Source organism: Camponotus vicinus, unplaced genomic scaffold, assembly GCF_025532165.1.
Source record: "Camponotus vicinus isolate PSW18456_S1 unplaced genomic scaffold, iyCamVici1.0 SCAF_9, whole genome shotgun sequence".
NCBI classification, from domain to species: Eukaryota; Metazoa; Arthropoda; class Insecta; order Hymenoptera; family Formicidae; genus Camponotus; species Camponotus vicinus.
In genome coordinates, this window is record NW_028141981.1 from 18625405 (window position 1) to 18649992 (window position 24588).

At 40.3% G+C, this 24588-nt stretch overlaps 1 protein-coding gene and 1 pseudogene across 5 annotated transcripts in view; one reads left to right on the top strand and one right to left on the bottom strand.

Annotated features, from left to right (window-relative positions):
* The window catches only part of LOC145976965 (uncharacterized), a 26483-nt gene extending 5317 nt beyond the window's left edge, over positions 1-21166 (top strand). Inside the window, exons 3-6 of one of the 4 annotated variants that reach the window (XM_083108546.1) lie at positions 1105-1193; positions 12248-13279; positions 18282-19577; positions 20015-21166. In XM_083108546.1, the coding sequence (XP_082964672.1) occupies positions 18290-19577; positions 20015-20181 (1455 nt within the window). In that variant the 5' untranslated portion in view covers positions 1105-1193; positions 12248-13279; positions 18282-18289 and the 3' untranslated portion in view covers positions 20182-21166. Of the gene's footprint in view, positions 1-1104; positions 1194-2827; positions 9276-12247; positions 13280-18281; positions 19578-20014 lie in introns of those variants that run through there. The other 3 variants (XM_083108547.1, XR_014440357.1, XM_083108548.1) reach the window with 3 other exon arrangements.
* LOC145976968 (uncharacterized) lies at positions 19857-24537 on the bottom strand (annotated as a pseudogene). Its single transcript, XR_014440358.1, has 3 exons — positions 23124-24537; positions 21242-21559; positions 19857-21130 (listed from the first exon to the last, which is right to left on the bottom strand). The product of XR_014440358.1 is annotated as an uncharacterized LOC145976968 (transcript).
* Between the last annotated feature and the right edge of the window lie 51 nt (positions 24538-24588).

Sequence of the window (24588 nt, forward strand, 5' to 3'; positions counted from 1 at the left end):
CGGATTATACGTGCGGTTGCGCATTTTTATGGAAATTTTTTTGTTCGTTTTTTCTGCCTCGAGTTATTCCGCGTGAATTTTTTTTCGAGCTCGCTACCAGCGACTTCAACATGCAGTTCGATACGTTACACGTTTCGTGATTCTTTCTTTTTTTTTTCTTTTTTGTACGGCTTTGCTCCATTCGTTCCCTTCAGCATGCCTAAAAAAAGAGTTTTTGTATTCCGGTGTTAGCTTTAAATATGAATTATGTTTTATACAAGAAAAAAACAGATTGTCCCTAAGTGGACGATAGAAATTAACAATTTTTTATATACATACATATATATGTAAAATTGAAAAATACTAATGATTCATGAAATGAAATGAATTAGACATTTATATATAATTTAAATCTTTCACTCCCATTAACACAATATAAGAAGTATGAGCCAAAAAGAATCTCGATGACGATTCACTGTCAAGTTTCATTAGAAAAGATTGTCTTTTTTAATAGATTTATCGATAAAAATTGCAACAATTATGTTGAATAGATGGCGATTAATACGATGGTTTAATTTTACCCGGAGACTGACATGTGGTAGCGACCTAGGTACAGGCACATACTCATCTTCTGACTGAAATCTTGACCAATAAAAGGGGCATTAGCGCTAAGTGGACGCCTCGCCTACTCGGTCATAGTCCTGTTTGCTACTCGAGAGTAGAGGGTGGAAAGTGCGAGGGGCGCGTTTAGCGACAGATATAACTGCCGAACTTGTGACAGCTTCCGCCAATATATCAAATTATCAAAAAAAAAAGAATAAAAATAAGTTGAAAGTAAGCATAACGATATTTAGACGATACAAACTCATATTTTTCACGAGACACATTTTGTATTATTTTAAAGTGTAAGCACAGCTTCAAATTTATTTATTTTATACTTTACTATATTATCTCGAATGCTAATAATTTATTAAGTGACAATTTTTTCAAACGCGATGAAAAACAACATTTTATAAGATCTGAGATTAATTCGATGATCTCTTTATTTCGTATTAATTGCCGAAATCTTCCATAATTATGTTTTGATTTCTGAGAGTACAAAATTGTTTTTTTTTTTTGTTTTAGGAAATAAAACGCGACTTTCTCGAATCCATCGCTGCCGAGAGAGAAAGACGAGCATAGGAGGGAAGGGAGAAAGAGTGAAAGAGATAGGGGTGAGTTAGGGAGAGGTAGAGAGAGAGAGAAGGAAAGAGGGCGTCGAAAGGGAACACGGTAGATTGAGGGTTTTAGGACGCGCGGCGGTATAGGGGGTGACAGTGGGGATTCATTATCTGACAGTCTATTGTCATTCCTGCGGGCTGAGATTTTGCTTGGGCCAAGAGTACCGCGGCATTACTACTCTCTATAGATGTATATGCGGTGAAATGCGATATCTTAAAAAAAAAAAAAAAAAAACGTGTTGGAAAGTCGAGGATTTCAGTTGGCTACATTTCCTTTTACGCACAACGACAACGATAATGCACATTGCCTCCCCCCTTCTTTCTCTCATTTTTTCTCTCTCTCTCCTTTAAATTTACTCACGGATAGATATCGAATTTAGCCTTTTTATGATATTGATGATTGAATACGCCAAACTCCCTTTAAAAAAATAAATTACAAGTGAACGCGATGATTTTTAGACGATACATACTTGCATATTTTTCACGTGTTACATTTTGCATCTTTTATAATATAAACAGCTTAAAACTTTTTTTTTTTATACTTTCTATATATCCAAATTCCTCTTTATTATGCGAAATTCTAGGACGGATATTATTATTTATTGAATACGCAGAACTCCTCGCGAGATACGGGAAATGAAAAAGACGAGCGGAAAAAATTAATTCGAACATTAGGCAGAAAAATTAAAAAGCCGTAACAATAATCGGCGAGGGCTCTCTCGATATCACGATGTTTATTCATCTGCGATGCGTATCCGCAGTATCATTAATGCTCTTTTGCGAATAAAACGGCGTGCGCCAAGTGTCTCATCTTTGTATATGTATTGTATACAGGATGTTTCGGTAAAAGTGGGTATTCTCTCATGAGCATATAGAGCAGATAAAACTAATTCCATAAATTTCTACGAAATTCTTTTCTACATGCATCTCTCACCGAGATCTTTAAAGTTTAGAAGCATTTTTCTTCTAAATAATTTTTATATCACTCTATATATGTATATATAAATTTTAATAATTTACAACAATTTTTATATTAAATTAAGGTCACGTCTTTAAAAAATGACGTGATAGATTTCTTTATATCACTTGAAGAGCCAAAAACACACGTACCATCTTATAATTAGCTATGTTTAAACTGAATAATTAATTATTATCATTGTATTCTCTTACATCTGTTTTCACTTTCTTTTTAATTTTATTTTTGTTATATGTATTGTTATTTTTCTTTTTTCTTCTTTTTTTGTATTTTTTATTTTAGTATAATGTTATTATGTAATCGAAGAAAATTACCTGTGAATAAAAATGTATCTTTATCTTATTTTTATCTATACGTTTTCTTACAAGACTTTGAAGTCGGTAGGTTTCTTGTTGACATTTTGTCAAAACCAATTGTTTTAGAGAAAAAGATATTTGATCGATAAAAAGTAACTGGTAAAAGATGCAAGTAGAAAAAAATTTTATAGGAACTTGTAGAGTTATTTTTGTTCTACATGCCCATTCTACCTGTCTTTACAACATCCTGTATATTATCAGATGACGAAATTAAGACTAACGAGGAAAGTATTTCGCGCGTCGCACAAAGGAGACGATGATTTACCCCGATGACGAAAAGAATGAATTTCTTGCAGAGGATAATGAGATCGCGATCTTTGCGTCCCGTTCGATCGAAATAATATCCGGAGAGAAAAATCGACAAACGGAATCTGTGTAATTTAATACAATCAGGAGATGCTCGGGAATCTCGGCAGCAATAATGTCTGATTCTACATCTGTTTTGCAAAAGCGGGAAAAGTGGAAGGGAGAGAAGTAAGGAAGGAATTACAAGTGCAATTTAAATAGATCATGTTGGCGGTTCAATCTGATCCACGTCGTTATTTCAATTGTATACTCAAATTCGGCTATAGAATTAAAGAATTATGTTATTCTAAAATTCTTTCGCTTGTAATGAATATATTTTTTTAAATCCACAACGTATACATGATTTTAAACGTCACACGAATATTATGTCACGAATATCCTCTCTGAATAATGATTAGGTCTGAGGGATAATCCGTATCATCGCGGCTATTAGACCTTTGAATATCTAATATGTCACTAGTCAGATTACATCTGACCAAGATCAAGTAGATCTCACACAATGTATCGAACGATCACCGCATCCATATTCAGTACACCGTTCGGCAAATTGCCGCTTAAGACAAGATACATCTCCGCTCGATCCATTGGATGAAACCTTACTATCATAAGCTTCGATCCTCTTCGCGAGCATATGTCGACAGAATATCTAATCACGCGCCGGCAGTTGCTTTCTAAAGGGAGATACTCGGATATATCCCGCGAGTATCGCTGTCGCTTTTATATCATAATGATGCGCGTTAAAATCGCGGCGTCGAAACTTTCGCCTTTACGAGATTCCGCCTCGTTATAAAACGAAACTCGGCGTGTAGTCGTAAAACTAAAAAGGTCGCGAGAGAAAGAGAAAAAGATGTGGAGGAATGTAAAACGTTACGTGTGAAAAATTGATTACCGCACAAATTCGAATCGAGGGGTATTTTTACATCCCCATCCCTCATCCCCCGAGGCGGATGCGACGCGTCGCATCCGTTCGTTCGTCGATGTACGCGCACGCGAAACGATTAAAGTTTTAGAAGTATCGATTCTACCACGGCGTTAGCCGTTGACAGACAGAGGGATCGTCAAAGAGCATAATAATTACTGCGGGCCCGTAGAGAAGAGAGGCTCAAACCCTTTGTTCTATAGTCATTTTACGGAAAGAGGAGGGAGGGGGGCGGCCTCACGCGGGGGGAGCTAACGCTGCCTCGCCGCGAAGGGGTCGTTCGCGGTTGGAGAGCATCCGTTTCAACCGCGCCATTATGTAATTGATCCGGGCCTTCCGTATGAACGCGATCATTCGTACGGATCTTTCCTCCCGTATGAAAGCGTTAGAAGAGAAAGAGAGATGTAACAGGCACGATTTCAAACATTTCGGAATCAACCGCGAAATAAAAAAGAACCCCTTGTATTATCCGCTAAGCGAATTTGAAGAAGAGAATGAAGCTTTTTCTCTGCTTTTTCGATTTTATCAATTTAGAGAAAAAATATATATTTTTCCTCCCATGTGTGCAACAATTTTGTATTATTTATAGATGACTAGAATTTTTTGTCTCGAGATAAATCCTTTACATATTTATATTAATCTTATATCAAATATCAGTGCGACGAATTTAATATTTAGTTTATTCTTATATCGCTTTTTCATATTCGAAATCAACCGCGAAATAAAAAAGGATCTCTGTATTATTTGCGAAATAAATTTGAAAAAGAGAACGAGACTACTTTTTTGGTTTTATCAATTTGGGGAGGAGACTACAAAAAATATATTTTCTTTTCTCTCCCATGTAACAATTCCACATTATTTATAAAGCTGACTAGAATTATTTCGAGAGAAATCCTTTACATATTTATATTAATTTTACGTCAAATGTCAGTGCAAGAAATTTAATATTTAGCTCATTCTCGTATCGTTTTTTCATATTCGAAAGCAATCGTAAAATAAAAAAGAAACCCCTATATTATCTGCTAAACGAATTTGAAGAAGAAAACGAGACTCCATTTTTTTAGTATCAATTTGGAGAAGATTAAAAAATATATCTTTCTTTCTCCCATAAAACAATTTCGCATTATTTATAAAGACGACTAGAGTTATCTCGAGATAAATCCTTTACATATTTATGTTAATTTTACGTCAAGTGTCAGTGCAAGAAATTTAATATTTAGCTCATTCTCGTATCGTTTTTCCACATTGAAATTCGACGGCGCGCGGATATTAATTTAGAAAATCCGCTCGTTATAAAGATCTTTTTGCGCATTCGAGCAGGAAGGGGGGAAATCGCGTTGCATCGGGGGTGCGTTCCGCGGGTGGGATTCCCGAATTCGTCGGAGAATCATAATTAACAAGGGTCGATGCCTTTAACGATGGACACAATTAGAAAATGGTACACAGCGCAGATTCCTGCCTCCTCCCCTTCCTCTCACCGTCCAATCATCCTCCCCCTCTACCGCTTCCGTCGATACGGTACGATTAACGCGCACCCTTCATTATTCATTTTTCGTTTATATATTCGCCACGGCGACGGCAGCGTTATGCGCACTCCCCGAAAAGACAATCAAATGGGAATTATACCACCGGTAGTCCCGCGAGTTCGCCCTCTTCTCACACACACACACATACACATACATATATATACACACGCCCGCACGCGCCGCGACGGTAGATATTTAATTAAAGTTGTTTGCGCGACCAAGTTTGGAAACTTTGGGGGATAACTTACCGTCCGGGAAGCAGAGCACATCCCCGGGGGAGGGGGGAGAAAGGGGGAACGGGATCGCATTTAATTGTTCCAGCATTAAATGCGTCCTTTGAGTTATGCTCGTCATCGTGTCACCGGAACTCGCAATCGGGCCGCATGCATCACCGCGCGCCGCGACGTGAAATTTATTAATGCCGTCGTCCAATTAATTCTCTCCCCGTTTTTCGCCCGAATGGCGAACGGGAGATCATTACGGGATAAATATAATATAATATTCCATTTTTCCTCAATTTCGGCCGTCTCCTCTATTTTTTTACAGGATAAAATTCGTCTCCGAATTTCACAAATAATCACTGTTCGTTTCTGGATGCTGATAATAATTTCCCTTCGCTTCGCGAAAGAAAAGAGGAGAAGAAATCGAGGGAAAAGATCTTCGAAGATGAGGTCACAGGGGAGCGGGATAAAAGACAGAGCAATGACAGTGATCGCGTGGCATCCTGAGCAACAGGAGATCATTACGAGATAAATATAATATTCCATTTTTTCGGCTCCTTTATTTTTTTGACGGGGTAAAATTTACCTCCAAATTTCGCAAATAATAATTGTTCGCGACTATTGTCATTCGCTTCTGGATGCTGGAAATAATCTTTCGCTTTATAAAAAAAAGAAAAGAAGAAATTTTTCGAAAGAAAAGATCTTCCAAGAGGGGGTCATCGCAAAGATTCGGGGAACGAGATGAAAGATAGAGCAGCGGCGATATTCGCGTGGCGTCCTGAGAAACGGGAGGCCACGCGAGATCCCGTAAACGTATTCGTGTCAAAAGCAGCTCCGGTCGAGACCCGAGTTATCCTCTGTGACCCCACTCTGTCATCTCGAACTTACCTCGTCTCCTTTCAACCACGGTCGGATCGCGGCTGTTATTTCATACGCGATATTCTACCTCCTCTCGAATATTCCGTCGCTATTTTTTCCTCACCGTGCATAAATGCGAATTATATTATCGAATGATACGCTCCGGGAGCGAACGGATCTTCATTCCGATATGGCGTATGTAAATTAAATTCATGTTCGAATATCCTCTCGTTTCAATTCGCAGAAAAGGAAAATTTGAAAAAGATTTAGTTGATGTTTGATTTCTAGAAATCGTATATATATTTCGCACAAAATCAATAATACAATAGATTTCAAGAGTCGACTATTTAAATTGTAGATACGATTGGGCCATTATCAATTTTTTTTTCATTTTTTTTTCGATGTGCATACATGAGATATTTGGAATACATTATGATATTAGAAACGACATACATTTATGCGCAACGTTTATCACATTCGCGATCGTGCTTTATTTTCACCAAAAAAGAAAAGAAAAAAATTCTCTATACGATGCACTTTGAAACCTCAGTCGCATACTCCAAGTGCAAGTGCATGCATGCATGCAGTGAACACTTTGCACTTTCGAAAACTCACTGCGATAAAGCTTCTGTCGGTTTTATGATGTTGCTCATGTTGAATCTCGCCACAAGATCTCTGAAAAATCTATAACGGCATTGCGATGCGCCGGATTATCGCGTTACTTTGTCAATTTAAACATGAACTGTCTATTAAAGTTATACAAAAAGTTTTATATACGTATACTTTTGAAAAATATTTATCCCTGTTATTAACATCGGGTCTTACATCGATTTGCAGATATAATAACCATGAATTCGATGCTTGTTACAAATCCGATTCACACGATATTTTCAAAAATTTCTTCTTTAAAACGACGATATAAATGATTTTTAATAATATTACTGCGATGAAAAATATCAGTTTTATAATAATATTAAATTTTTGTCAATAAAAGATAGTATGCATATACAAGATAAGAGAAAACCGCATCGGTCTCGTTCTGCATATAATATACTTTCATAAATTTATTTGATTCTACTTGTATATCTCTACATTTTTTTATTTTAAATTAGAAAAGAGTTAAATTAGCAATAGTCTCATCGCTAATTTCAAAGATTCCAAAAGCCTTGAATGTGTTTGGTTTATTTATCACCTCGACAATTCGTTGCGCAGAGAAAGTAAGAGAAGCTGTTCTTCTACTAGAAAAAAGAAGGTCGTTGATACTCAATAAACGCATCTCGATTTCTAACATAAGTATCGAGACGGCTTCGCATATCTCGAGCTCATCGCATCTCTCTCGCCCCGGAGGGCAAAGCGGATTCGCAGGATACGTATCCGGCAACCTGCCGACAACAAGGACCCAATACGGGAAACGCGCGGCGAGGCTGGAGAAAGCTTACGCGCGCGCGTGTAGCGTGCGTGTGCGTCATGCCAGGCGTGAATATACGTGCGTGCGTGGGTCGCGTTAAGCGTAGCGTATAGCTCTATGATTCTCACCCACAGCCTCATTCTATCCACCCACTTTCCACCCCCGCGGGGCGCGCTTCAGCCCCCCTTCCAGCGGCGCGCGCGCGCGCGCGTCCCCCTTGCCGCTGCCGTCCCCGGGTCCACCCTAAACCGCCCCGTGTCGTTCCCCGGACGTCGCACCACGTCGTCGCTGTCACCAGGCTGGCAGTCGCATCGTATCGCAAACAAAAGACGAGCGAGCGCGCGCCACTCATCGCTCGCGCTCGATGCGACAGCGAGTGACGTCCCCCAGCACCCTCTACCTCACCCTTGTCGAGCCCACGGGTCCGGCCACCCCCGTACCCTCGCTGCCCGCCTCGTTTGCCTTTCTCTCCCTCTCTCTTTTGCAGTGTGACGACTTATTCTCCTCGTTGCTCCAATTCTCACCCTTCTACCCGACCCGATTCGGATACAGTTGGATGGAGGAGGAGAGACGGGCACGATTGGAACGACGGGTCGACAGAGACGGCGGCAGAGACTACTACTCTTCCATCCACTCTGCCTTCCATCCGGTCTCTGTTGTCACCCTCTCCTCACCCCGCTCGACGCCGCCGCATCGCTCTACCTCTTCTCTTCCGCGGCTCTACGATTCCTGCCTGCCTGCCTGCCTGCCTGTGCCTGTCCCTCAACCCTCCCCCTGGCCTACTCTCTTCAAGTCTGATTCTCCCGCTACTCTCACCCTCTCACCCTCTCTCTCTCTCTCTCTCTCTCTTTTGTGTCTCCCGTTTGCTGCCCCCGTTTTCGCCTGCTTCTCTTATACCACCCCCTTCCTCCCATCAAACCCAAACCATCGACGACCACCACCATCATCGTAGTCACCCACACGCGACAGGCAGGCGTACATCGTACAGCGGAGCTATCTGTTGTTATCACCAGTTATTTGCATCCCTTCGTAGTCGGAGGGGCGGCCGACGCTCTTCTATCGTTCTGCCTGCCGCGAGAGAGGACGAGTAGTAGGTATAGACAGGAGAGAGAGGAAGAGGGAGAGGTTTGAAATTCTCGGGAGCTTTACTTCCCGGGAATATTACGCACCCCGCTGCGAGCTCTCGCTGCGAGCGCGCGACTCGAGTGATTCCTCATCTCTCGCCCTTTTCTCTTAAAACCACCCGCTCGCCCTCTCCTCCGCCTCTTTCGCGCGCCCCGCGTGCATGGGACGACAGATGCGCAACAACGGGGATAAATCTCGATTAAACGAGCGCGCGTGGCTGTCAGCGACTCGCGATTCCGCGAGTTCGATCTACGATTCCGATAGAGACTTATCTGATTTTTATATAAAGCTCTAAATATAAAGTAGTAATTAAATAGAATGGAGCTTAATTACAAGCTCATCTCATTCTTCCGTTATATCTTTCAATTATGAAACTTGTTTATTTAGATGCTACAAGACGCGCAATGAGATTGAAGATTACCCGAAGATCATCATATCGAAATTTAGATGAAAATTTAATGAAGATATTTAACATGTCTTGCGTTTTCAATTTAGAAGAAAACACTTGTTAAATGCACGTTATTAATATCACTTTCACCCTGCTATTCAATCATAATACGCTAAGCTCGGATTAATTAACGAGAGTTCAGAATGAATAATCAGATTTCAATGGCGCGATGATGCGTCATTGAAGAATATCCGGCCGACGATGTCCCCTTGATTTTCGCACATTATAAGAAAAAGAGGACGGCAATGTCAAAGGGATTTAACTGTAATCGCATTGTGCCAAGTACTCTATATCGCCAAATTCCATCTATCGAAGGAAGGGACAGAAGGACGAGCGTGAGGAACGCGATAGGAAAGGAATCCAGGCTGGGAAGAGGGGCGGAGAGGGAAAATGGATGCCGAGGAAAGAGCACAAGAGCCGAGTTGTCGGTGTTTAAAATTCCCATGAGGCTTCGCGGTTTCTCTTCGTCGCGAGAGAAGAAGGCAGTCGTAGACGTTAGGGAATGCGGGAAAGGGGGGACGGCAGATCGAGGTTGCAGGGTGCGACCGAAAAGGTGGTGATGGTAGTAGTAATGGTGGTGGTGGTGGTGGTGAAAGCGACGCTGGAGAAGGGTTGCAGTCGACAGATTGCCGCGGGGACAAATAAGAGTGTATCTAGTCGCCAAACGCGACGAGGCGAATTTCGGGTAAATTGTTTCCCCGCATCCTCTCTCCTCCGTCCCGTTCCCTCTCGTGCTAACTCTTCGGATACTCGAAGCTTGGAGAAGAGACTCTTGGTGCCGTCGAATCGTCGATTGAAATTTTAGGGTGCTGTCTCTAACTGCGGATTCACGGCCGCCCCCGAAATACCTCCCTTTCCCTTTAGCCTCTTTCTCCTTCTCTCTTGGGAGCCAGCGATTTTGAATCGCTGGGCTGCGAAGTTCATACCTGTGCTTCTCATTTCTTCGCCCCTAATTTACTCATCATCAAAAGAACGATCATTAATTAGAATCGAATTGAGAAAACAAATACCAAAGAAATATATAAATTAAATATATAAAGTGAAAAAAATCAATAATAATTATATACAAAAAGCACATATGTACTATCATACGATTCAAAGATGATGGAAATGATAACTCTGTATGAGAAAATAAATTAGTAATATATAATGCTTCCTTATCTAGAAAATTAATTGTTAATACTCGACACTTTCTTCTCTCTTTTTTTCATTAAAATTGAATAAACACAGGAACAGTTCGTACTTTACATTTTGCATTCGAACTTTCGAATTAGAATCTCGTTCGCATGATTCTCAATTCACGTTAATGCGATTTCGATTTGCACGTAATTTTACGATAACGTAAATTAAAATTGAAAAGTTAAAACTCAGAATCCGCTGAATCGTGAATTTGGCGAGATGTGCGCGGAAGGGACAACTTGGAAAAATTCTTTACATAATTAATGAGAGGAACGCGTCGCGGGTGCGTGCACGGATTTATGCCCTCGTCCTCGTTCCCGTTGAATCGACGACCGTCAAGAGGCCGGTTAAGGGTGGAAACGGAGCGCCCGGCTCGGGAGCCCGAAGTGGTTTCGCGCTTTACTACCCCTCGCGGCGGACCAATTAGCATCGTTTCACGTACGGTGTGATGTAAGTGGTCATCCGGCCTGTGTGTCGGGCAAAGAGAGCGCGGCTGCGCGCCGCAGGAAAAGTCTTATAGTGAATAATAAATACGCACAACGCGCCACGATAAACTTTCGTCGCATTATTTATCTCCCTCCCATTAATCGACCGCTCGCATGTTATGAAAGAATTAACTGCTGATTTCTGAAGAAAAAGACTTAGTAAACTTGAATTTATTAATTATGCTACTAATATCGCACAATTATATATGAGGCTTATTACATGTTCGTGGAGATCATATCCAACATCTTTTGCGAAGAAACATTGACTTGTTAATAATATCTGATAAACATATTTTTAAATATTTGAAATAAATATATAATTATAATACTTTTCAAACATCCTGTATATATGTATAAAATTAAGAAATGTTATATAAATTATTCTCTTGACTATGACATGTATCATGTCAAAAAGTTTCGAAGATTTTTGAATAGTTTTGAGAGAAAGAGAGGAGATTTCAACTATCAGTGATCCCATTAATCAAATTAGTACATTTAATTACTCTCATGATTTACGTGATTGAATTTTAAATGTTTATTTATAAAAAATAAATATGCGCATATTTATTACTCGACGGAGATTTTTATCTCGCCGTAGAAAATCTTTCGTCGTGAGCATCGAGCACGGTATGATTGTCCTCTTTCGATCTCCGATGGATTTAGCGGAACCCATGTGTATTACATTCGCGTATGCATACTCGTCTCTCCCACCTATTGAAAAGCACATCGCTCATTGAGGTGCGTTTCCATGCACGATTTTGCGGGGCTCTGCCGCGCACATTACGCATCGAGGGAAGCCCTGATATCCTTTAAAATCTAAATCCGACCGCGAGGGGTTCGGTCGTCATCGATCCCGTTGCGAAATTTACAATGTCGATGCGCGCGAGAGATCGATTCCCTTCTAACGGATATCTGTTGCCTTCCAAAGAAGATCGATGTCTGGTCTAATTCGCAAATAATTCGGCGCCCTAGGTCGAAACATTACCGATATAAGACCTTTTCTTCCCAAACTAATTAAATGGAATTATAAGTCCTGTGAGATTTTATTAAATTATCTATTAAAACATACACCCTCTTTAAGATTTAAGTTACTTTCAAAGAGCTTCCACATATCGTAGCACAAAGTTGCTTCGCAAACACAAAGAGACCTAGTGCATAACAGTGTTGGTTAACGGATGCTTTGATAATCTTAACGTATTTGTAAGATAAAGTTTTGCATTCCATCCTCTTATCGTTCATAGCGCGACGAGCCGCTGGGGGATTCTTGGAAAATTGTATGACGCATACACGTGAGTTTTTCAATTCCATCTGGCATTAGAGATCGGCGTGCTGGATCCAATCCCTTCGCGGTGACGTGCAAACACGTTCCGGATACGTGCATATGCGCGTCGAAGAGATACCCCGGAGAAGCGGAGGAAAGCGGTGGAGCGCATCCACGCGGGGAGGAAGATTCTTCCCTTTTCCTCCCCCTTCCTTGCCTATATATCTGTTTTCCACTTTTTTTTTCCTTCCCTCCCTTCGCGGACTACCGCGAGAGAGCCGGCCTCGCTCCCCGACATTACTCTCTCCTTTTTAGTGCCGCTCTCCCCTTCCTCCTCTCGCGCGCGTTACTCTTTCCGTATCTGTCTATCTTCCTCCCGTTTCATTCTTCGCGCCGCGAACGCGCCGTCCCTCCCGCCCTTCTCTCCCTCTCCCACTTCGTCTTTGCCTCGAAATGTGGCATTCAACAGGGCTTCCACGCTGCTTGCGGTGGTGCGGAATCCGCGCCGGTTTGCCGCTACGCGCGTGGCCGAGGGGCGGAGGGTGCATCGGGGAAATGATGCGCAGATTGGCCGGATCATCTCAAAAACCACCACCCTCCCGCCTCCTAGTCCACCTCCACCTCCTCTTCCTCCATCCTCTTTCATCCCCTCGTTCATCCTCTGCCTCCCTTGCGCGCTCTTTCGCACAGACAGCGCGCCCCGTTACTCTCGCACCCTCGTCGCTGACAGTCGCCAAGGGATGGAATACAACCCCCACCGCCACCACCGCCGCCGCCGCCGCCGTCACCGCCACCGCCACCATCACCGAACAACCATCCCGACAGCCACGCAGCCGTCGACAACGAGTGACTGAGTCCTCCGATTATTATCTCATTTGCCGCCACGGCCAGCAGCACGCGTTGGACCACCACTGCGACAGGGATCCATAGATCGTCATCCCGGGCGACCGGTGGATCGTCGTCCACGAGGCGGCACCGACTTGGAGGACTTCCTCTGCTATCGCGTGTGCAGGTGAGTGCAACTCTTGAGGATAAGACCGCTCTTTCGCTGCGTGCCATCGAGAGTGTCGGCGATATACTTTGGGGACTTTGATGAAAAATTTCACGAAAAGTTAGACGCGAAATGTAAATTTTTCTATCCGCAATTTGTCCGATATCTCTGATGTTTCTGATACATTTTTCTTGGAAACTTTAGGTCTCTCTGGAAACAGTTTAATCACAAAAGTGGTTCGCGACTTATTCTAGTAAAAATCGTCATGGGGGTTAATTGTTTCGGGACTAAGAAATTATTTTTTAATGCAATTTATTTACGTGAAATTTACTTATTATAAAATGTTTCATTTGTATAAAAATACTATATTTTTTTATCATTCAAATTTAACTAAATAAGATAACATCTTTTGTTTAGATTTCGAATTCAGACTGAATTGGCATTCCTTTCCTTACGAGGCGATGCAACTCTCTGTTGCACTGTACTCTATAGCATCTAATGATGTTGCGGTTGTACCGTTTAACTGGTCATTTGCTTCCCGTTAAACATCTGTTGTGCATGTCGCGTATCTGTATGGTAATCAGGACGATCGATTCCGCAAACACGCCGTTTTCTTTTCATGTAAAATGTAAGAATACGATGGATATTAAATGTCACGGTGACCGCGATAATTTCCATTGCGTGACAATCATTGCGCTGAATATTATATCTATACAAGAGAAATAGTATCTCCATCTCTCTTTCACAGTCTCCATAATCATTTTCCACATCTTCTTTCAGTTTACGAAAGACTTCACCTATAATAAGAAGCAATATTCGGATATCATTCTCAGATCTCTTCACACAAATATCAATTCCATCAATAGACATTCTATTTAAAATGAGTGTACTTATTTATCTCTTTCTATCATTTATCTGCACGCTATCATGATTACATCTTATTATCTATAAAATTCTTCTTCGTATTCTATAATTTTACAAAGATTTATTAAAAGGCATTTTGAATAAATAATGTTGAATGATAAATAACAATAATAAAGAATCTGTCGAAAGCTGCAAATCGCAAAGTTTGCCAAAGTGGCCGAGGTTCGTATAGTGTCAGACGTGATTATTTGTCGGAGTCGTAGGCTCCCTAGAATTCTTCCGGGAGTCCTTTGGAGAGTCGGGCGCATTCTCTTCGCGTGACGCAGAAAGCAGGATGTTTGAATTACGCAGAGAGTTCAACAGTAAAAAAAGCTCGGATTCTGCTGCGACCGGCGGCTTTTTCTTTCTATGTAAAACGAGAAGATTTGGCCGCGAGAGCGTCTCGCAATAAAAATATTTATGTGAATGGTAAAAGAATTGCGCGCGTCTCTCCTCGAAAGGAAGTTAAAGAAGCGAACTGTGCTGTATAAGAGTAGTCGAAACGGAGAATTTAATGTTATTCAGACTTTAGATAGTGCAATTAATTACAGACGACTTGTGCTGAAAGTGTGTATATCTCAAGTTTTGATATATCACAAATTTTAATGACACTTACGTATAAATTTGATGTGTTATATCAATCTTAGAGAGATTGTTGAATTATCACTTTGATAACTTTTTTTATTTATTTTTCGATATTTTTTAAATTTAGATTATATAATTCTCAAGCAATGGCAGATTGATATTTTCCAAGTCTCTCTCTGATGTATTCGTATATTTATACAAAGAAATATTTTGGGAATTCTCTCTCTCTCTCTCTCTACTTCTCTTTCAGAAATAATATTTAGGCAAACGAACTGTAGAAAAATATAAAAATAGTTAGCAACTGAAAGTATCGAGAATACTGATTAGCTTGGAGGCGGAAAAAAATGCGCGACATGCAAAATAAAATACACGGTTGCAATTGAATGACGACGATTGTATCAAAATATTTCTTTTAAGGCAATTTTTATAGAAAATACCGTATGCCGGTGAAACGAAACATACGAGTGCCATTGGCGATCTTTGAAATAAAGATAACAATGCAAGACTTTACACAATGGAAGCATGTAAATGTAGAAAAATATTATATGGAAAAAAGGTGTTTAATTTATTAAATTCAAATTGAGCGAAACGATGGACAAATTGCAAGAGAGAGAATCTTATATAAAATAAATATCAACAATAATATAGCAAAAGAAGAAAGAAATATAGTTGAGTTGAACGAAGAGAGAAATTCGCTCAAACAAGAAGGACGCTTCATTATTTGATATGCCTGCATCTCGCGATGGAGATAGTGACGATAAAGTGAATGTCGAAAGGAGGTTACAGAGATGGAAAGAAGAGATGGAAAGAAGAGACGGAAAGACGAAGCGAAAGAGAGAGAGAGAGAGAGATCGCAGGATCGGAGTTGTAAGGGTAGATGATGCGAGGGGGTGGCGGTAGCCGCGGCTACGGATGGGAACCGAGCGGGAGAGAGAAAGAAAGGGAGGCGAGGGTGAGGGTGGCAGGCCGATGGAGGTAGAGCAGCGCGAATGCAAATATTCGCAGCGACAGAGATTGAAACAATCCGCCAATTAGAATCGTCGACGCGAACGGGATTATGCAGATTCGCGCCGCCCGCCCGCCGCCGGTGGCAGCTGCCGCAGCGCGAGCGAGCTTAATTCAATCCGCCGAGTTGTCTTATGAATCGTAAACCGGCCTTCCCTCGCGCGCCGCGTGAAACCGAGATTGTCCCTCCACGGGGACGAGCATGGTGACGGCGACGGCGACGACGTCGGCGTCGGCGTCAGAGTGATCTGCGCGCTCCATTCGCGTCGCCCACTTTCAAGCGGAATAATAATGTAACGCCGTCCCCCGTAAAGTCGCTTTACGGTCCTTAGAATAGCCGCCAAGCCGGTATCATTGTCTAAACGAGTCTTCGCGTGAGAAAAAGATCGCCCACATTCGCGAAAGGATTCTCTGCTCCGTGATACGGGACGCTTCGCTTCTGGTGAACGCTCATCGGTCTTTTACAAAATCAAGAATGTCCGAACATTTTATTTTTCGCATCCCATCGCTATTTTATTTTCTTTTTTTTTTAATAAAAGTCAGTAAATAAGAAAAAAATTTTAATGAGCAATATTTCTGTAGTTGGACTTTATCATAATTAAAGAGATGTTACATCTTTTTCATATTAAAGTTCCCATTCTTTTTTGTTTTTATATCCTTGAAGTAGCTCGAGAAATTTGCGATGCACACATTGCCAGAAGAAGTCGCGGTCTTGTCACTGCAATCGCAACTTTGACATGCACCGCGCGATACGGATGGACGGAATTATGGTTGCGGCGTTGGAACGGCGCCGGCGACGGGCGCGTATTTATCACGAAGAGTAAAACTGACAGCAGTCCATTTCCCGTTCGTCCTGCCTGTCTGGCTGAACATAATATCTCCTGACGAAACAACGTGGACGCCGTTTGTTTGGGAAACAATGGACCGAAACAATGCCCGATCCCTCTCTCTCTCTCTCTCTTTCTCTCTCTCTTTGGACGCGCGGATGCACGAACGACTCCGCTCTCTGCTTTCCACGCCCCGTTGCTCTTTGGTCTTTCTGCCTCGTCGAGATCCTTTTCAGAGATCTCTGTTTTCTGCCACGAAGAAAAATTTCTTCGACGATTGTGCGATCGCGAATTTATTCGTCGCGATCAAAGTCGTCGTCAATGATGTAGATTGTAAAATTGAAAAGCTACAATTGCTAGTGAAACAACACGTATTGCATGTGTACGAGGAGAATGCAACGGCAAAATAATAATTTTTTTAATAGATATTTATAGTGCAAATATTCGAATCTTGCGGAATGATTCCTTGGATATGCTGATATCTATTCAAGGATATCTGCGTCGACGGATCCTTTGTCGTGAGAAATTCTCGACAACGAGAATTCTTCGCGAGGATTCTCGCACTCGGGTAAGACCGAACGTGTACTTGACAGAAATTAGTATTCCTTAATGGATGACGCGATACCTACCCCAGGCCGGTTCCCGTCCCACCGTTAGACGCCACTCTTCCTTGGTCTTAGACTTAAGGCCGGGAGCCATTCAATTAATTTCAGAAGACAATAGTAGCTCACTTCCACATCGGCGAATCGTGCTTGTAGGTTCTTCGTACACAGTCATTACATCATCAAGCTCGTGCTATTCCATTGTTCGCAAAATATTCTCGATCACTTATGTAAGAAGAGCGAGATGTATACGGATCTTTATTCGCACATTTTAATCTCCTCTTTTAAAAATGAAGAAAATGAAAGGTCGTCTATTTAATCTTTAATCTTTAAGATGTGACCAATATTTCAAAGTAAAAAAATATCTTCTGTTATATAACAAAAGATTTTTTTTCTAAATATTCTAATTTAATCTTCTAATGTAATTTTCTATCTAATATTTCGCACTTGGAAAATTAATGTAATTTTTAAACTATTTTTATGGTGTATGTTATTATTTTACTACATCGTTTATCGAAAAAAAGCAAATAACGAAAAAAGAAAATTCTTTATCGAGGAATTAATATATTATTATTTATCGCGGCAAAATTAAAGGTTGTTCTCTAAGACAAATTAAACTCTTCGTTTGAGAAGCAAATTTCTGATTTTTCCTTCTACCAGAATAAAATGCGTGACATGTAACTGATTGTTTCATAGACGAATTAATATAATTGTGGCCTTACGTTTTTATATCTATTCGCATTTAAAAAATAAGTCAATATGAATCAATTTATAAACTCAAAAAAATTCTTAACATAAGCGCCACAGAAAGATTTTTTCTAAATTTTACTAACTCATTAGTTTAAATATAAATCATTTAGATTGATTAAGTGCAAAACATATGCATCATACTATTTGCTAATTATTTATCCATTTCAGTCAATTTTTCGTACCAGAAAATTATTATAGATGCAAGATCATTTTTCTTTTAATATAAGCGCTGAGAATTAGATAATTTTATATTCGTAAATTTTATTATTTAAAATAATCTAAACATCCAAAGACAATCTTGCATTATATAAAACTTTCGACGATTTTATTGTCTTTTTTCGTTGATTTTAGCCGCTAAAATGACGACGACCACGGGCGACCCTTCGACTTTGAAGACTCCGGCCTCTCTATCAGGCGGAGATCTCGTTTCTCGCCTGCTGGCGGCCACTCCTCCGTATCTGTACAACGTTCCACTGACACCTCATAGCTTCTTCTTCAGCGAGATGCTGCGGTCTTTCGTGCAGGCCAAGACGGAGACAACGTCGACCAACGGTAGCAGTAGCGGCGGCAGCGGATTGTCGAATGTGTCGCGACGTCGCAAACGATCCTGGCGAGACACCCGCGACCGACCACTGGAACTCACGACGAAGGAACGATCCCATCATCATCATCACCATCATTATCACCAGCATTCGGACAGCAATAAGTACTATCACTCTGCGGCACAGCAGCAGTCTACTCAGGTGCCGTCGGAGACTCGTTTGGAGAACGAGACCAGCAAGCGAGCGGACGTCTATCCTGACGCGGCATCGGAGAACAAAGCTGGTTCATTCGATCAGAAGCCCAACTTTGGCGGTGATATCCTGAAGCCCATCGATGAGAACAAGACGGAGTTCTTGCCGCGGCAACACGGTAAAAGTTTCTTTGACCATGAGCGACCGCGGCAGCACTTTGACCAGCCACCGGAAAATATCTTCTCCGGCGGCGGAGAGTCGCGGAAGATCAAGCCGGAGGACTCGCAGCAGCTGGAACGCAGCAGCAGAAACTGCAATTTTGACAATGGCAGAAGTTACGAGGATCGCACCAAGAGCATCACATCCAGTCAGGAGATCGTTCCACCCGGTTTGCAGTTACCGGATCAGAAAAAGCTCGACTTCTCGCGTGGCCCATTCCTACCCGGTTTACCCGGCAGAGGATGTGAGGGCGTTCTCCAGGGCGTGAAGGGCTTCGCCGCTCTGCCCGGCGGCATGTCCGGCCCAGCTGAGTTTCTACCCGGACCGTTATGGTACCCACCGTATCCGATGCCGCAGTCTTATCCTGGCATCGATCCGCTGCACTTCTTCATAGATCTACGCGTCTCCGGTCATATCTGGGATCGCAAACATGCCAATGAGCGGCAATTACCCTTCAAGACCAAGCATTGCTCGGCCTTCAGCGTGCCGCAGTCCAAAGAGTACAGTAATCGGCCGTTGAATCTCACCCGTGACGAAGCTACGACGTCGAAGAATCTGGACGCGGAGAACATGCGGGGTACCAATTATATCTTGAAGCATCTCACAAAGACGTATCAGGACATACAGCAGACGAGGATCTCCAGGACGGATACGTCGATGGAGAACGAGGAGGACTCGAAAGAAGTCCACCAAGGTAGGAAACATTACGCCATTCTTTTCCTTTCAAACTGATTTCTTAATCTTTTCATCTAGTTTTGGTACAAGTCAGAATTAAACAATTTTGCTTTTTATCAGCGATTCACTATTTGAACAATGAATACTCCATTAAATTCATCGTTTTTAATTTTGAAAATTTGATAAATTCTTTTTCAGCATCCTTGAAAACCATAAGATACACCGTAATTTTATTTTTTTACGTAGTTCCAATTTTTGATCTGCCATTTAAAATTTTGAAAATTTGATAACAAATCCTTATTTAGTATCATTGAAAACTATAATATGCATCATTATTTTGTAAAATAATTTGCACACTTTTGACCTATTTTGAATAAGCTCTCACACTGAAAGGATTAACGAAAAAAGCAGGCGTACACGTTCGCGTATAATAAAATATTCGTATTGCTTTTCAAGTCGGCGAGGATATCGCGAAGGTAGAAGACGCCAGTAGTACGACGACGAATTCCGAAGAGGAGAGGAAGGATCTGCGAGCTTTAATCGGTCTCGAATTAGTAGTGGATTACGTGAAAGAGCCCAAGAGCGATCCATCGACCGAGCAAACGTCGCAAGTAACGGAATAACTTAACTATGACAAACACGACTTGCAAAGAGAACGCACGCGTCGGACGGTCTTGCCATTTTAATCGCTAAGATAGAATCGTAGCATCAGTTATTCGCATTTCTTCTCTTGTTACATCTTCAAAAGTGCACTTGCGATCGTCTATCCTTCGTCTAATATAGCACCTCTGTCAACGCAAGAGTCAAATTATGCACAAGACCGAATTGCACCTTTTACAATGCATGTATTTCCATACAATTGTGAGAGAAAGAAAAAAAGAGATATTCGCTGCTCTTTAGATATTATTTTTGCGGTAATTTCTTTTTCGTAAGAATTTCTCGCGCGCGTGTACTTTCAACCAAGATTTATTTATCAAATTTCTCATTTGTTCTTTACTTTTTCATGAATACTTCAAATGTCATATCGATCGCACTTCTAAGACAGAATTATTCGATATGATTCTGATCTGTGCGTGCTGAGCGAAAGAAGAAGTTACAGATCATTTCTCAGCGAAAACTGAAGGATCGTAAAGTATGGGAATGGAGTGGCCCCGATCCGAATTTGACAATGTGATATGTAATGTAAATATTATAATAGTATATCCCGGTGTATCTATATGTATTGATAGAAAGTACTCATTGTTGTAAATTGAACGTAATAAAAGCAATGCAAGATTCAACATAACAATCTTGTTCGATTCTTATTGGCTTGCTTCTCCTAGTGAATCGGCAAAAATTTGATTTTAACGTGCGAATCATATGCTATCGTGATTAACAATAACGCGAAGTTCCAAGATCACTTCGCCCTTGTTGCCGTTTAGTTTCATCAATTTCCAACCTCCTTGCGGAACGAGAATGACATCGTCGAAATTGTCTCTTCTGGTCGGAATAGGCTCGGTTAATCTGTAGTACGCGATTGGTCGATTTGCGTCTCTGTTTAACTCGATGTACGGTTTTTCCGGTGCGATGAAAGTACACCTAACGAAATACATACAACACACTCTTATTTATCTATAAATAGCAAAAAATGAAAATATATAAATTGATTTGATTTTAAATAGAATTTATTCAGTTTATAATTATTCACTGACCTTTCTGTCCGGAAATACAATGTTCTCGGTCTCGACCGGATCTCCCGCAGAAGGCCAGGTCTAGATCACGGGAGGCTTCCTGCTCCACAATTGGATAGATCGCATCATTGTTTCGCACATCCTCTAAATTCTTCAGATAATAAGTTCTGGCATCGGTATAACTCGCGATAGAGACAGCGTGGTGAAGAGAATAGAGGTCTTCATATCCGGCAGCAGTTTGCTCTCGACTCGAAGATGCGACGCGCGGACAGTTCGCGATGATAATGGAATGAAAGTTTCATTTGCCGTGACGAATGCCGGATTTGTTAATCTGCGGTAAGACGATTATTGTGCTGTCGAAGCAATTAGTTAAACACATGTAACAAATAAAAGAGAATGACGTTCTTGCATGGATGGGATTAAAATATTCCTATTCGCGCCACTTACGATCGATCTCTTTTGCAAATAATTTTAAACAAGCTTTCAAAAAAATGGTCTTGCAACTGCAACAATTATTTAGGTGTGAAAAAATAACTAAGTGCTAAATGATTAGTAAACACTGATATCTCGCATATGCTTTGCATTTAATCAATCTAAATAAGAGACGAAATTTATATCTGAATTTACTAAATTTAGAAAGAAAATAGTCGCCTACTCATGTTAAGACTAATCATATTTGTATATATATTGTCTATAAAGTTTGACTATGGTAAAAAAATAATTTTTCACAAAAATCGTTATAGCTATAATATAGAAACTCATATTTATCCAATACGGTAATTAATATTTAGCAATCGGATCTAAATTTATCAGAAAATATTAGAATTTGCTGCTATATATTCTACATGTTATAAATAATATTCTAGCAGATTATATATATTCTACATGTTATAAATAATATTCTAGCAGAAAAAATAGCGGTAAATTTTTGTTGTAACATCTAGAAATCTACATTAGCAAAATAAATTTTTGAGTGAGGAATGTCATATGTCTTTCCGCAAACACTAATTATAAGCATCGTGCGTTCGTTACGGAGTGTATTAGAAAGAGGTTCCTTCAACAGGTGAGATAGCGCTCGATCATTATAAGTAAGAGGCTTTCTGATGAATTAATGTAATTAGAATTTTAAGGCTTATTGTAAGTCTCGTGAAAAACTTTGCTGTTGCATTGTTTCGGAAATACTTTGCGTTATCGAATTGTAGAATTAGTGGACTGTTCTCCATAGGATTGCATAAGACTCAAGATAATATTCGTAAAAATATTGTGTATAACTATTGAAAATTTTCGGGAATTTGTGCATCTTGTCTTGATCTTGAATGGATTTTTGTAACAAAACTCTTGTCTTGCATTGTCTTGTCTCGATTGTATTAATAATTTTTATCTAGTAATTATTTAAAATAATATTTAACATAATCTCTATAATATAATTGAAATATTCGTTGTCCTTGCAAAAAGGTAATTGCATGCAATGGTAATAGAATGTAGATGCAACTCACATGCAATAAAATTCAAACACATAATTAGAGAACCGCGTGTGCCGTATGGAGTTTTCTGTAGCTAAATAATTATATAAAATTTTATATTGTTTATTCTATTTATTGTTTTATTAATTGTTTCTAAATTTGTTAATATGAATATTTTTATTTATTAAATAATATTTTTTAAGTTCATATATAACATAGTATGTGTGATCTTTTTCTCATTTAATTTACAAGTATACATATTTTAACTTTTTTTAAATCAACAATTTTGACAATCAACAATCTTAATCTTAGTATTGTTTTGATAACTAATTAAAAATCTCGAATTTCGAGACAAGACAAGACAATATCAAGACTAAGTCTTGGTATCCCGTCCAATCCTCCGTTTCTTAAAGGGTCGAGGGGTATACATACGCGTTATTGAGGCGCGACGAGAGATTAAAAACGACTTTTTCCAAAAGGATCGCTTCCATTGCGACTGGGATAGTTGCATCGCCGGCCCGGCCATCCTGAATAATGCATGAAATTTGTTCCCCGGAATCGAATCGCGCCTCGTCAACGGCACGACGACAAGAGAGCGGGCATAAATCTAAATAATTTCAACCCTCGAATTTTTATTATTCCTATGACTACGATGGCTCACACATAAACACACACATACATACATGTACATCTCTCCCCCTTTCTCCGCGATCCTTGAATATGCATGCGTCGCGCTTTCCACACTTCACCAGGAGTGTTGGACCTTTGTGCAACTACCCCGCCGTGGCCTATGCACATATCGCGCAGCCTCCTACATGCTCGTTAGCATCATACTACATCATCGTTACATCGTACAGACGTTTTACAAGAGCGTAATTTGACGGAGGTTTATCAATTTTACTATTGGTATTCTCTCCTGCGAGTTTAAAATAATGACGTTTATATAAAATGAGATACGTTTCGAATATACCAAATATTTCTTATTAAGATACATTGAGATACGCACTGAAATAAAATGTGTCTTATTATGTGTAATATTTTACTCGGAATTTATTATAGCGGACATAAAATATATTTTGTAGATTAAGAAGACACACATCCTAATATTTTCCTCACGATTTATTAATGTGTGTGATCATCGTAACATTTTTTAAAATCTTTAATACTAATACGATCGAAAAATGGCGCAACGTTATCCTATAAAAAATCTAATATCGAAATTTTTTGAGACGTTTAGTCATTACTCACCCGGCGGATCGCGATAAATCACAGAAGGAATTAACGAGCGGCGAAGATGACACTCGGTCCCCTTCCTCATCTCGTCCTTTTCCTTCGCCATTCCCAGCCCCGCCGGTGAAATATAGCCGGCAACTTTTCTCATACTTGAGAGTTTTCCTCTGCACAGTGTGTACCGTACCCGGAGAACGACGCCAGAGAGTAGGGGGAAGTTATGAAGTGCTCGCGGGATGAGTATTATAACGTAACACCGCGAGGAAGAGGGGAAAGAAGGGACGATACATTCTGTGATGTGTTGGTATCAAGAGTGATCAAGAGGACTTTTCGCAAACATTATCACCTTTCTTCGTGTGATTTTCCCCTTCTATAAAATTATTATTCGTCGCTTTAGGACCTACAAGATTTTAGTGTTTTATAAACTATGATAATAGGATAAAAATCAAAGAAAAATATATGTTGTGTGAAACTATTCTTCTAAAGATAAAAATATACTTTTTATATGATTAGAATTTTTTAAAAACAATTTGTTAATTTTTTAAATTGTATAATGGAAGAGGAAGAGGAGACGACATCAATAGTCAATTAGTTGAAATAAGGACCTAGTAAGAAATAAGGACATAGATGATTTTGCCATACAAAAAGTATATAGATATAGATTTAA